At 34.0% G+C, this 14,823-nt stretch overlaps 1 protein-coding gene across 1 annotated transcript; it reads left to right on the plus strand.

The window, feature by feature from the left end:
• Positions 1-2,207: 2,207 nt before the first annotated feature.
• LOC131643927 (DExH-box ATP-dependent RNA helicase DExH8-like) lies at positions 2,208-10,710 on the plus strand. Its single transcript, XM_058914297.1, has 14 exons — positions 2,208-2,482; positions 4,190-4,367; positions 4,992-5,165; positions 5,462-5,609; positions 5,930-6,244; positions 6,838-6,984; positions 7,057-7,237; positions 7,710-7,990; positions 8,094-8,207; positions 8,586-8,730; positions 8,878-9,146; positions 9,243-9,437; positions 9,572-10,099; positions 10,272-10,710. Exons 1-14 carry the CDS (start codon positions 2,314-2,316, stop codon positions 10,494-10,496), a joined length of 3,069 nt encoding a protein of 1,022 aa, XP_058770280.1. The 5' UTR covers positions 2,208-2,313; the 3' UTR covers positions 10,497-10,710.
• Positions 10,711-14,823: the final 4,113 nt, after the last annotated feature.

The raw sequence follows: 14,823 nt of genomic DNA on the forward strand, positions 1-14,823 counted from the left end.
GTCGGCCGAACTCGGGAGAAAGAAATGCACTATTGGGGGAGTTTGATTTTTGGGTTGAGAGAGTATGAGTTGAAGAAGATGAAAAGTGAAGAATGAGGGAGGAGAAGGGTCTGGCGTTAGTTTATCATCAAATTCTTCCGTAGATGCATCTACAAAAGCTTCTGTATGTGAATCTACGAAACAAAACAATGTTTAACAAAAAAAAGGTACTTCCAAAGATACATATACGAAAATTAAAGGTTTAGATTGATTAAATTAAAAATGAGAACATGCATAACTTATCGCCTACAATACTCTGTCCACATCATCTTTCTACTGCCAATCTCTTTCTATTGCTTATCTCTCTCATGTTTGTTAGAGCTACAAGAGGCATATATTTTACCAACTCAACTACACTAATATATGTAACTCAAGTGTCATTATATATTTTTATAACTAAATAAAAAAATTGAAGCCTTTTTTAAGCCCAACTTTTGAGGCATAAAGCCCTAGTTTGGGTAGCTTGGCCCTTGGACCGACCTATCTATTAATGATCTATTAATTAAAAATAGGAACTTTCTATCTTCAAATTTTAAGAAGGTGAATGATAAAGAAAGGTTCTCAAAATTTTATCCTCTACGTGTCTGCAAGAACTTTACAGATGCCCTCTCTCTTGTTAGAATTTGGGGAAAAGTTGGATGTGTAAGGGTTAATATAATGTGGTGTTAAATATAATGTTGGTGAAAAAATACAATCAATTCACTAACCGACAAACACATGAAAACTTTAAAGGATGTTTTATTTCATTTAAATATAAACACAAATACGTACCGTATTAATCTATGAAGAACGAACACCTCTAAGAGTATGCATGTCGCGGTGTCCGATATGCGTCTGTGGTATGACACCCGTACAATATGTGTCAGAAAAGTCAGACAATTGTCGAAAAAGTCGGATAAGTATCACCTAAAAAATTAAATTTTTTTATTGTTTCGACACTCTTTAAATCGTTGTCGGATACTCGTATGACACTCATACAATACTGGTAGAATAATTCTAACAAATTTTTCCAAAAACATAGTTTTCAACATACTTTACACATCCTTTGAACGTGTATTGAAACAATATTATCAGTGAAAAATTAAAGACATTAATTTTTATTAGAATATTTTTTAACTTTTTTAATAATAGATAGTTAATGAAACTTAAATCCTATTGTATATGTAGTGGCATCGGTCTCTTATGTTTTTGATATCAGTATCGAAGTGTCCGTGTCGTGTCACAGTGTGTCCATATCAGAGTCTATGCTTCGTAGATATCAATCCCTTTATTTTTCTCAGCCATCACAAAATTAACATTAAAAATTTACGTGTGCAAAGTTAAAACCATAGATCATCTAACAAAGTTATGTGATGTCCAAAGTTGGTAATAAAATTATGTGATATGAAAATTTGAAACCCTAGATCGTTTAACAAAAGTATTTGCAGATTCGGTTACTGAGGATAATAATGAAGGTAATAAGGGGATACTATTATATTAATAAAAAAAAAAAATGAGCATTGCTATATTTTCACTAGAAATTTGTACACCGTATTTACATTATCACTATTTCAAATATTTTTTAGTGTTATACAAAATCCAATAAAAAAAAATTATTAACGGTATGTGGAATAATATATTTATACGGTGTGAGTGTAGCATTTTGGTGTATACTTAGCATTTTTTAAAAAAAACTAATGTATTTAATATATAATATTATCTATGTGCTTATTGATCTAATGGCTCTAAAATCTTGTACATGTGGATCATCAGTGAAGGATTTGATGCAGCCTCCCCTTAGAAAGCCATCTTAATTTTGATTGATTTATAAATAATAAATTAATATTGTGATCACACACAAAAAGTACTGTACGCCCCAAAACTTTTCGCTATGATGTCCTCCACCAACGAACAGTAGTGGATTTCATTTCCTCCACCAACATCCCCTTCCCTCTGTCAAATAAATAACGTGCGATAGAAATCGTGTGAATATGGAGGATAACTTCCGTATACTTCGCACATACTGTATCCCCTCTCAAATCAGCCCCATGATTGGCTACAAACATATATCAGTCAAAGTAGGAAAAGAAAACTCATAGATTTTTGACACGCAGTCAATCTCATCACAAGCTCACATGAACCCGCCCTTACCTTATCCCTTCTCCCCTTTTATTAAAATGACGTTGGAAAATTCGTTTCTCCCATTTACTCTTTCCCTAGTCAATTGCTTTCTTCACCAGGAGAAAAAGCACTCTGAGACTGTGACGGTGACGGTTACGGTTACAGTTTCTCACAATGGCGGCGTCGCCACCGTCATCTCCTCCTCCTTCGCCTGCTCCCTCTATTTCTCCTGCTTTACTAGAGTCCACTTTCTCTCATCTCCCTGTCATGTCTATGAGGAAGAAAATCGTCGACAAAATTCAACAGAATCGCGTCACTCTCATCATCGGCGAGACCGGTTGCGGTAAAACTTCCTCAACTGCTTTTTTCTTTCTGTGAACAGAGTTTTTATGACTGTATTGGACGATTATTACCAAAAAAATACTGCCTGCAAATTCTGTAGTTTCGTTATACAATTTCTAGTTCTTTTTTATGTTCTCACATGTGATCGTTGATTTTTCACTGCAAATAAACAGAGCTATGGAATTTGTATTTTCCAACATTAGTTTGTGGTTTTGTTAAAAGAAATATTCAGTCATTACTTTTGTTAAAAAGAGAGAATGTCACACATTTACGGAATGGAAATTTAGCTTGAGTTGTCTGCAACTCCCTAAAGTCCAAAACTAGTTTGCAGTTATTTTTTGGGGTTTGGAAAGTTATGCTTTGTAATTGTTATTGCTTTTGTTAACATGTGTGTATATATCTATGTAGCTTCTGAAAAAAAGGTGTGTCCATGTCGAACACCGGCACTACTAACACTTATAATTGAGTTTAATTTATTCAGTTCTTTAAATTATTACGGGTGTTGTTGTGTGAGTGTAAGAGTTGTGTTTGGGTGTCCGTACTTCATAGGTATATATATTTCATGTTTGTATGAGAAGTTAAATTACAATTTTATGTCCAGTTATTCTTGAATTTGTTTTATTACAAATTCAGGTAAGGCCATATAGCTATTTTTAAATATTGCATTAAAAAATGCTATTCATTGGATTTTCACCATGTGTATTTTGATTTTATCTATATAAATATTCTTTATGTGAAATTTTATACTGGTGGCCTTAAGTCCTTAACATACACTTATTTAGTAGCTTATAAATGCTATGTGTTAAAGGAATTTTTTGCAGTTAACATTCCATAAACGCGGTTACTGTTAGTAAACATTGTTGGATATGATCGGGTTTAATGAAAAGATCAATGTCAGCGATTTGAGTTGCGACATTGAGTTTTTTGACGTCTCCGAAATTACGTTTGAGGTTACATCAACCTTATTCAATCGTGATTCTGTGGAATATCAAAGTCTGTGAGGTGATTGCGGCAGTGTTGTCGATGGCAGATTGCAGTCCATGACGGAGAGCCAAAATCCCGTCATGCCGGCCGCTTTGCAGCGTCGTTACAGGGAATTATGTTGGAAAACCCCGCTATATCGGCGAGTATTTACCATTGCGGTGAACCCAAAAGCCGCCATGTATATCCACCATAGCGGCCATGGCGCTGCTATCTGATATCATTTGATTGTGGTTTAAAATATTTGATTTGATGTCATGCAAAGATAGATCTTTCCTAAATCTTTTGAAATCTATAGACAGACATTAAATAAAATTAGGGTCATGCTAACATGTGCCCTTAGGGCACATGTTAAGGATACTATAAATAGAAAAAGTTAAATGTAATTAAATGTAATAAAGTCATATTTAAAGTTTCGATACATTAAATGCACGTATTTCAAGAAAAAAATTCTATAAAATATCTCATTAACATGTGCCCTTGGGGCACATTTTAGCTTTTCCCATAAAATTAATAGATTTCTTTTTGCATGTATATAGTAAAGAAATATAAAAAGCCAGGATGGTTTTAAAATATGCTTGTGTGCATTCATTCCTTCACTTAGTAAAATGGGTGTGCACAACTGAAAGGGTTGTTACTTGTTCCTCTCGTGCACTTCCGTTCATTTAAATATAGTTATTCATCATCTTTTGATGTTGCTGATAATTTGTAACCATTTTGCTTGAAGGGAAAAGTTCACAAATTCCCCAGTTTCTTCTAGAAGAAAACATGACACCCATTTTGTGCACACTGCCTAGAAGATTTGCTGTCGTTTCTGTTGCCAAAATGGTTGCGAAAGCTCGTAATTGTCAATTGGGAGAACAAGTTGGGTACCATATCGGACATTCACGACACTTCTCAGCTAGGTATTTTAAACACATTCACTTAAACTGGTTCATTTTTATTTTCTTTACAAATATGTGATACTAATTCACTGACTTTCTCCATATTATCCTTGGTCCTGTTTCTTCGTTGCTTTTGTAGATGCAAAGTCTTGATATATTTTATAAAGAGTAAATTTTGACCCGAATCTGTTCGAGAGGCCTTGTCTTGACATATTTTATTAAGAGTAAATTTAATTGAATTGGATCATTTTTATTTTATTTAAAAGTGATACTATTATATGTTTGACCAGGGTGCAAAGATGCTATTATCCATATATCATTATATACATGCATGCTTCACCTTATGACAATAGTACTCTAGTTATTATTATTACATGCATAATGTGGTGCTCATTTTTATTTTACTTAAAAATTCCATTTGAAGGAAGAAATCTGGCACTCATTTTTGTTGAATGTAAATTTGTTTCAAATAAAAGAAATATACCTTTCATGGTATATTGCAGTTTGACTACATTGTTCTTTATCATAGGGAATCCATTTTTATGGAAGATACATACATGGCACCTATCTTTTTTTGCTTGTTCAGTTCTTATCATCATCATCTCTTTTCTATTCTTACCTGGTATTTATATTGATGTACTGCAGTTCAGAGATTGTTTTTAAAACTGCTGGAGTGTTGTTGGATGAAATGCAAGAGAAGGGTTTGACTGCACTGAACTACAAGGTTATTATTCTTGACGAAGTACATGAAAGATCAGTGGAGTCTGATCTTGTACTAGTTTGTGTTAAGCAGTTTTTGTTAAAGAACAACGACTTAAGGTTAGCATCTTGGTTTTGTTAGTGCTGAGAGGATATTTGGGAGAGTAGATTAAAGAGAGTTCTATGTGCATATTTGTACGAAGTGTCATACACTTGTTTGTTTAATTACAGTGATACCATATGTTCCTGTAGTCATTGTGTCTTTCTAATTATCCAAGTAATAAGAAGATCTAGTCAAGAAGTCCATTTATGTCAGTTTTCCTGGACTGCTGAGCGGGACTATGTTGAAATCATAACCTCATTTCAATTTAAGAAGCAAGTAGATGTTATGTTGATAAAATATTATGCGTTTGCAGGGTGGTTTTGATGTCTGCTACTGCTGATATTTCAAGATATAGGGACTACTTTAGGGATCTTGGTAGAGGCGAACGAGTTGAAGTGCTTGCAATTCCTAGCTCAAATCAGAACATGGTTTTTCAGCGAAGTGTATCATATGTTGACCAGGCATGACATTGTACACTGATAATTTCCTTCTTTTTAATTGAATAATGGCCAAATCCCTGTCGTGTATATCTTGTCTATGGCATACATATTGAATGGTCTTAAATTATGCCTCAGCTTCATAATTATTTTGGGTTCCGAAACATATGGACGTTTGAAAAACTTTTGATGCTTATGCTCACTTATGTAATAATGTGGGTAAAAGTCAGCTGTTCTCTGCGAAGATTACCCAGTAACTTGGAAGATTGATTTTCTGTTTGAGTTATGACACTGTTGATGATCATGTGATATCGGTGATTATAGTTCTAATCTTCTTTTTACAGGTAGCTGAATCTCTTGGGATAAGTTCTGAAATAATGCATTCAAACTATTCTTCTTGTCTTAACCTTTCACAATCTAATGCTTACATTAAGTCTGAAATGCACAAGCTTATTCATGAGCTGGTGTTGCATATACATAAGACTGAGCCAGATATTGAGAAAAGCATTTTGGTATTCCTTCCAACCTACTATTCACTGGAGCAGCAATGGCGTCTTCTGAAGCCACTTGAGTCAACATTTAGAGTTCATATCTTACACGGTAGCATTGATACTGAACAAGCTCTCATGACTATGAAGATTACGAAATCACATCGAAAGGTTTGTATAAGTTATTTCAGCCAGTAGTTTAGTAAATAATAGAAAGTTTTTTAAACTACAGGACATGTTTGTAGTGCAGTGTCGCTAACTTCATGTATTGCAAAGATCATACAAAATTAATTGATGAATTTTAAATGGAAATATTTTTCTATTAATGGTGAATTATAGTTTTACAAATTTAGTGTTCATATGTTGAATTATAATATTCACTGTAATGAATTCAAATATACAATAGTGTTATGTAATTTAATTTGTGTAAAAGATATATTTTCTTTCATATTTGTTCCTTACCATGAAAAATTATAAGAGAAACTATTAAGAAAGATCTCGGAATTAATGAGTTGGATAGAATCATGATTTTTGATAGAACACTATGGCCTAGTTTGATTCATGTAGCCGACCGCACCTAGTGGGATAAGACTTGGTTGTTTTTGTTTTTGTTGTTGTTTGATTTGATCTTTAATGACTTTATTTTTAGTTGCCTCTATCTGGGTGGAATTTTTTTCCGAAGATTTTTCCATTAATTTTTTTTCCGATATAATTTCTTCTACTGACAGTCACAATATATTATGACTGTGGTTGCTGTCTGACAGGTAATATTGGCTACCAATATTGCTGAATCTTCTGTGACAATACCTAAAGTGGCTTATGTTATTGATTCGTGCCGATCATTACAAGTTTATTGGGATAAGTCCCGGAAAAAGGAATGTGCAGCACTTGTTTGGGTTTCCAAGTCTCAGGTACAAATGATCTTATTTCCATATTTTGTTTTGTTTTTACGCTTTCCTTAGTTTCATTTGATAATCTTGTAGGCAAATCAACGTAGTGGAAGAACTGGTCGAACTTGTGATGGCCAAGTTTATAGATTGGTTCCTAGATCGTTTTACAATGATCTTGAGGATCATGAGAGTCCAGTTATTCTTAAATTATCATTAAAACTGCAAATTCTTTCTTTATGTTGTGCTGGATCCAAGGCCATCAATGATCCCAAAGGTAAGTTAGTTCATCTTGATTTCTTTGCCGAATATATTAGTTTATCTTGATTTTCCAGGAAATTGTTTTCTAACCCATTAATATTGTGTACCTACTAAATGTAACTTGTGGACATCAATTAACTTTGGAAGAGGCTGTAAATTTGACTTGAAATTTATGTCTATGTTTAAAATTTTTTGTTTTTGTAATTTAAGAACCCAACTACCAAATGCCATCTCCATGATTGAATAAGGTACAGAAATTGGTGGAATTGTGTGATCAATCAGTCTACAGACTCTACAACTCTACACAAGAATATTTATAATCTCTTCAACATTTAATACAAATGAAATGATCTAAGGGCTAACAAAAAATAGTAAAAAGCTGTGTTATCTGCACAAATGAAATGGTCTAACTTATAACATGTACGGCATTTAATACGAATGCATACCAGTTATGATGATGTTTGCCTGACTAGTGGGTTTGATGGCAGTTCTGCTGCAAAAAGCTCTGGATCCACCTGATCCTCAAATTGTTGAAGACGCATTGGATTTACTAGTTCAGATGCGCGCACTAGTTAAGACACCTCCTAGGGGCCGATATGAACCTACATTTTACGGTCGATTACTTGCTAGCTTTTCTTTATCTTTCGATGCATCTGTTCTAGTCCTCAAGTTTGGAGACATTGGTATGATACGTGAGGGCATTTTGCTGGGCATATTGATGGATACACAACCTTTACCCATTATTCACCCGTTTGGAGAGGATGAATTGGTAATGTCTATGATTTGAATCAGATGTACTATTTCCAAATGCTCTGATTCTTCGGTAATGTTGTTAGGTTCAACTCATCTAATTAAATCTTTTTTTTCATCAGTTTGCAAAGTACATTGATTACTATTATAGCGACCGGGCTATCTTAGCTGGTCGAAAGGAGATGGAATTCATGGCTAACTTTTGTGCATTTCAGTTTTGGCAGCACATTTTCAAGGTAAAGAAGCTCTAAGGCTTTGCTGTTTGTAACTTTGTACTATAAAATACATTGACATTATTCAGTATCTGCATTAGAGTGTCTTAGTGATAGGTGGAAGACGATTATAAACTTGTGAAATTGTGCTTATTCATTGAAATTATTTTATATATTGCTCACCAACCAGTATTCTTATGGTTGTGGGGGAATAATCCACTTAATTAGAGGGCTGCTTCAACATGGGTTTCTGTGATACTTTCATGCAAGAAAAACCCAAAAGAGACTAGGTACTAGAAGCTGCATCGTGCCTAGGAATAGATTTGCCTCTTCAGTCTGTACTGTAGCATTCAGCTATAGAGGTCTTGTGAATTTATGGAGAAAATATTCTTTCATATGCAGGATAAGTACCGGCTTGAACATTTAAAGGATGTTTTAAAGTCTGATAATGTACATGCCAACACACAGCAGATGCCTAAGCTTGAGGAAGATTGGTGTTCTTTCCATAATCTCTACCTATCATCTCTGCATCAGGTGTCAGAAATCTGTACGTGTCCACACGACTTGTCAGAATATGTACCCTTTTGGATTTCTTTTTTCAATTGGAAGTGTATCATATTTTTATAAATGCAATTCAGTGCACTGTTTCTTAAAATTTTGATCTTCTAACAATCCTTATTTTGGATCTTTACAGATAATGATATACTAAATACAATCCATCGGTTCCGGCCAAAATTTTTGAGCTCCTTTCGTGGCCCAATACCCGATTATGATCCTGATGAATTCAGACATATATGCCTGCTCCAAAATCAGCCAGATGGACATTCAGATGTAGTTTCTGTAGATGAGGAGGGCTTTGAACCATCAAGTGAAACAACAAAATGTGTTGCTGTACCATATGTCACTTTGAATCACTTGAACAGTTATGAAGTGGCAAAAATGTTTGCTGTAATTGTAAAAGAGGTAGTGTGCTTTTGAATCTTGCACGTAAAATATTCTGTGAATTTTCTTTCTTTCTAATAATAGGTGGGTTTTCTTTTCTTTTCTTGCATGACATAGACAAGAGCTCAGTACCCAGATGATTCTTCTCGCCATCTACCAGAAGATGCTAACGACGGTAACTTCCACGTCAACGGGGAGGTTTCTCCTTGTGTTTACTTCATTCGTGGATTCTGCAGCAGAGGCAGTTCATGTTCATTTTTACACACATTTCAGGCTAAGAGACCACAGTGCAAGTTCTTCTTTTCCTTGCAGGTGACTTCATCATTAATGATGATACCATGATTAAGACTTATGTATATTATTCCAAATTCTTCGTTTGAGTTTGACTACATTATGATGCTACCATTATTAAGATTATGGTTACTAATCAATGTTCATTGTAATAGGGTTGCCGAAATGGAGAATCTTGTGTATTTTCACATGATATGGACCGACCAGCAGTGTTGGCCCGTCAAAACATCTGTCTGCCAGAAGATAATACCATGAGTTCTGCTTCCCTTCTGAACTTGTTTCCCAAATCTAGTGACAAATCAATTCTGATACTGGATGACACTTCTTTGCGTTTCTCCTCATGCCTTGCTTGCCACTATGATCCATCCAAAATAATTTCAACTACAAGTGTGTCAGAAATAACCTTTACAGAACCATCTCTTACAGGAGTCAGAGTTTTATGGGGTCTAAATCATCCGTACCAAACAGTCATGGTCAAAGCAGGAAAGACTCTTATTCCTTGGAACGAAGTTCAATGTGTACTGTGGTTTCCTTGCTTCGATAGCTATGGTGAGGATTTGGATGGGAAAAAGAAGGCCTTGCAGAACTTCTTCGAATATCTAGCCATTCGAATTTTGGCTGATGATTTGAAGGAGATGAAAGTTATCATAACCATGAATAATATTAGATTTTCACAACTTCAGGTGATTGCTTGTGCTCATGATCTCTTACCATTTCAATGGTGTTATAACATAATGATATTATCACTTCTGTGACCACGATAGTCACTTGATAAATTTTCGACAGATGAAATAACTGCCAGACTGAAATTAGATGAATAGATTCAACTAACTAAATGCAATGTTGTGGTTTCAGGTAGAGAAGTTGGGAAGAGACTGTTTCTTTGTGCTTAAAGAGTCATTTGCTTTTGATGAAATAAGCTTCGGGATATTACATGACTGTGTTAACAATCGGCGGCCAATGGTGACGTCGAGGTCAATCTCATATGTTTTTAGCCTGCAGCCTCCGACTGATAATCTTTTCAGTGACTATGGTGCTGCTACTTTGGAAAAACTTCTCCATAAAATTCAAATAAATTGATAGGTAGATGTCTATAGTTCTATCTTGACAGTTACTTTATGAAATTCTACATTAAGTTTTTATTAGTTTCTGTTTTGATGTACAAAGTTCAAATGACAGAAAAATATGTGGCAAATCCTTCAAATTAGATGCAATGGTGCATCATCAGTTAATTATATCTGTTGTGGCAAATCACATCACACATTTGTTGCTCTTTCATCTCGTCTTTCGTCCATGCATTCTTCCACCTTATTTGCCAACTTATGAGTGAATTATTTTTTAGAAATAAACTTTTACTAATTTCTCATTAGGGGAAGGTTAAGTTGCATTCTTCCTTTTTTAAGGTTGAATTTAGACTACTCTCCTCTTCTAAGATGAAAATACTTATTACACTGACTCTGTTTGGTGTCTGGTCATATGAAGTTGTACAGTAAATAAACTTATCCTACTAGTTTATAGTTTGGTTAAGTCTAAGGTGAGGACTCAATTAAATCCCTCACCGGTGAAATCTCTAAAATTAACCATACGATTAAATAAATGATTGAGATCTAATATAAAAAAATGAGAACATGTAAAAACAATTGTAGGTAATTTTTTTTCCAACAAAGTTGCACAATCATATCAAAATCATAACATGTTTTCATTTTTTTTATATTAGATTTGACGCATTCAATTAATCTTAGGGTTATTTTTAGAGGTTTTACCGGTGAGGGACTTAATTGAGCCCTCACCCTAGACTTATCCTTATAGTTTATATTTTATTATGTTGTATTTTCTCCCAGTGTTCTCTTTTGTTAGTTTAATCTTCTCATTATCTATCATTTTTAAAAAATTGTGACAACTTTTTTTTTTAATCTAATTTTCTGTCTTACATGATCTACTTTAATATAATAATTATAATGATCATTCGTAAGCATTATTAAATGGCACGCATTATCTATTTTAATAGATGCATAATAACTTTGGCAAAGAAAAAGTGAGGTATTGCCTTGTTCATCTCTATTATGGTATTATTATATTTTAGCAAATCTTTTTTAACTTATTATTAAATATTCACATAAAGTAAGCAAGTAGAATTGGTTTAATGAACTGGTGAGATATATGGGACTTGGGTAGTATACATGAGGTGCTAGATTCAAATCATTTTGACCCCATCGGACAACATATATGAGAATTCTTTTAAATATCAATGTATATAATTTTATGAATTAATTTTGGATAACCTGGCTCGCCCTAGGTTGGACTGCCCGCCCTTTACTGATAAAACCTGACTCTTGTTCTGCTGAAATTCGTCAACCCCCTCATTTGGATAAGGACTGTGCTTATTTGGCTAGCTTTTCTAGGATCGTACTGGAGGAATAAGTGGGCAATCTAGTTAGGTATACCTGGCGCACTTCAGATGCTCTGACCCTTGGTGCATCTGGTCACTAGGAGGCTTTCTGGTTCGATTGACATCACTTTGAAAATCAACGAATGGAGGATCGAGTCTGTGGCCCGAAGCTTTAGCGGGATAGGTATCTGCATGAAGAAAAGGAAGCATATACCTCTCTTTATGGGGTGAAGAATATTTTACTTCCTTTAAAGTTTGTTAGTTCTCTTTCTGATCAGGTGGCTCAGCTAGTGAGAACCATGGAGATGAAAGACCAAGCTCTGTCTATTGTTTGAAGCAGTTCGGGATTTGCTCACAAAGAATTAGAGCTCTTGCATTCTCAGAATGCTTCATTGATCCAACAACAAGCTGATTGTATGAGTTCCACCCTTGAGGGTATTTCACAATCGTTTAAAAATGCTTTGGACTAAGTAGAGTATTTTCACCGTCCTTTGGTGCTTCCCAGGGAGTAAATATGGTCGGATCAAGCCGTCATATTTGGGAAGATTGTTTCTTTACAAAAGTAGGCATGTTGGGGCCCTTTATTCACTTTTTTTATGGTAGTGTCTGATAATAATGGAAAAGTATGTAGAAAATACTTCTTTTATTGAATAAAATTTTCTTTGTTACCTGTTTAAGGTGTATTTGTATGATCCTGAGTACATGGCTCTGGATCTTTGCGAACTTACGAGGTCGTCCCTCGAAGTTGATTAGACGTCACTATTTTAAGGTGTTTGGCAAGATCCTGAGTGCCCATCTCCAAGTCTTTACGAACTTGCGAGGTATTCCCTCGAAGTTTATTTAACGTCACTATGACAATGAAAAAGGGAATACAAGTTTTATCTCTTTTTAATACTTGTCTTGAGGTGTCTTATATGGTCCTGAATGTATAACTCCAGATCTTAACCAACTTATGAGGTCTTACCTCAAAGTTTATTAGACGTCACTAGAACCTGAAAGGAGAAGATGAACAATAGTGATGGCAGATCATATCCTACAATGCGATGGAGTGGGGGTACCCACAATCTTAGCACTTCAACATTCCAGTTAGTATATGAGGACGAAGATTGAAATGGAATTGGATTTGAAACTTGTCACCTCAATTTGGTGCTTACTCTATCTCTCTCACTCTCCTCTCTCTCTCTCTCTATATATATATATATATATATATATATATATATATATAGAGAGAGAGAGAGAGAGAGAGAGATAGAGAGAGGGGGGGATAACGAACTAGCTATTTGTTCGCCGTCCTTTGTGAAGATTCGTTGAATGTGTTTTACAGTTGAGATCTCTTGGGGTTATACAGGAAATATTCTAGAAAAAATGTGACCACTTCCTAGTGGTTCGTTGGGGCCCAGAACGATTTGTGGTCGATCTAGTCGGCCCAGAATACTAATGATTCATCAAATTATATTTTTTTAAAAAAAAATATAAGCTAGTGACGACAGACTACCAAATACTTAAAAAATATTAAAATTTATTGGATTGATCCTTTTCATATTAATGTGTACTTCAATATCATTGAACATTTATTAGTTCATATAACACTTTCATAATTTCTCTTGATTTTCTAGAATATTATTTTATTTTCTGTTATTTCTACATTTTCTTCATTTCATACTTTATGAAATAATCCTATTAAATACGTGTTTTCAAATTTACCTTAATTGTGCAAAAAGAATATTATATATTAAATTTTCAAACAAATTACCCTATAGTAAAAACTTATAGTGCCTTAGCAGGAGTAAAATATTACAAAAAATACTAAAGATATTTTATTTGTTTTATTTAATTTTAATGAGATCCTAGATCTTCAATTAGAGTTTGTTTGTATCTTTATTAATTTAAAAGAACTTTAGATTAAACAAAAAAACATGTCAATATTTGTGTCATCTTAAATAATACCTACAATATATTTAGAAGGTCATACTTTATGATCATAAGACGTTTAAAACTTGAGAATATTCACTTTCTATAATTGATTTTCACTTTTGAGATACTGAATTTGAGAAAATGTGGATTTCACAATCTTTATTAAATGTCTTGATTTAGGAACATGTTGATATTCTCCTTTCAATCCTAAAAGTTAGATTTAGGAATATCTCTCTTGCACACCAAATGGTTTTATGGTAGCCCAAAGGACTATATTATGTCTTAGTTGGTTATTCTAACTTTAATTTTCTTGGGTGCAAATTAGATCGAAAGAGTACTAGTGGTACATGCCACTTACTTGGTAACTCACTTGTCTCTTGGCATAAGAAAATATAATCAAGTAGAGGAACTTGAAGCTTCAAAGGTTATGAAAGAGAGGAAATGTGAAAGCTCCTCTCATCATGTGTTTGAGTGATCAATGTATTATAAAGGTATAAGAGTAACCTTAATGATAATATAGAATTTATCTATCTCTTTCACACACACAAACACCTAAAAATGTTTTGGACGTACCTAAGTGATTACTAGCTTATTTATATCATTAGGAGTGATGTTTACACTTGATGATCGATTAACACGTTATGGTTAATCGATTAAATCTTTTGTAACGCCTCCAAATCAACTAAATAGGCTTATGATCAATTAGTGGAAGAGGATTTGAAAACCTTCCATATTTGGTTAATCTAATCAATTAACCATTGAGCTTAATGGATTAGATCATTAAAAAGCCCACAGATCTTTTTCCTCTTAGAGCAATATTTTCTATTATGAATAAAGGGTTTCTCCTCATTTCATTTTTATACCAGAAATTGAATCTATAGATATTATCTCTCACTTATACTCTTTCTATTTCATCTTAATTCTTTTCATCACGAAGTCGCCATAGTGTCATTATGGTGAAAACTACCTGGGAGAATTTGTTTGTATTGGTGGGTGATGTAATTATTCTTGTTCAAAGGTGTGATTCTCTTGATAAATATGTGTGTTTGGTTCTTGAGATTGTCATGTTAAAATATCTATTTAGTTCTTGAGATTAGCCAGTTA

The sequence above is a fragment of the Vicia villosa genome, linkage group LG1 (assembly GCF_029867415.1).
Source record: "Vicia villosa cultivar HV-30 ecotype Madison, WI linkage group LG1, Vvil1.0, whole genome shotgun sequence".
NCBI lineage: Eukaryota > Viridiplantae > Streptophyta > Magnoliopsida > Fabales > Fabaceae > Vicia > Vicia villosa.

Excerpts from the sequence above, each read along its gene's own strand:
- LOC131643927 (XM_058914297.1), top strand. The coding sequence starts at position 2,314 with ATGGCGGCGTCGCCACCGTCATCTCCTCCTCCTTCGCCTGCTCCCTCT. Across the intron at positions 8,208-8,585 it reads TTTGGCAGCACATTTTCAAG|GATAAGTACCGGCTTGAACA; the intron begins GTAAAGAAGCTC and ends TTTCATATGCAG. Across the intron at positions 10,100-10,271 it reads TTAGATTTTCACAACTTCAG|GTAGAGAAGTTGGGAAGAGA; the intron begins GTGATTGCTTGT and ends TTGTGGTTTCAG.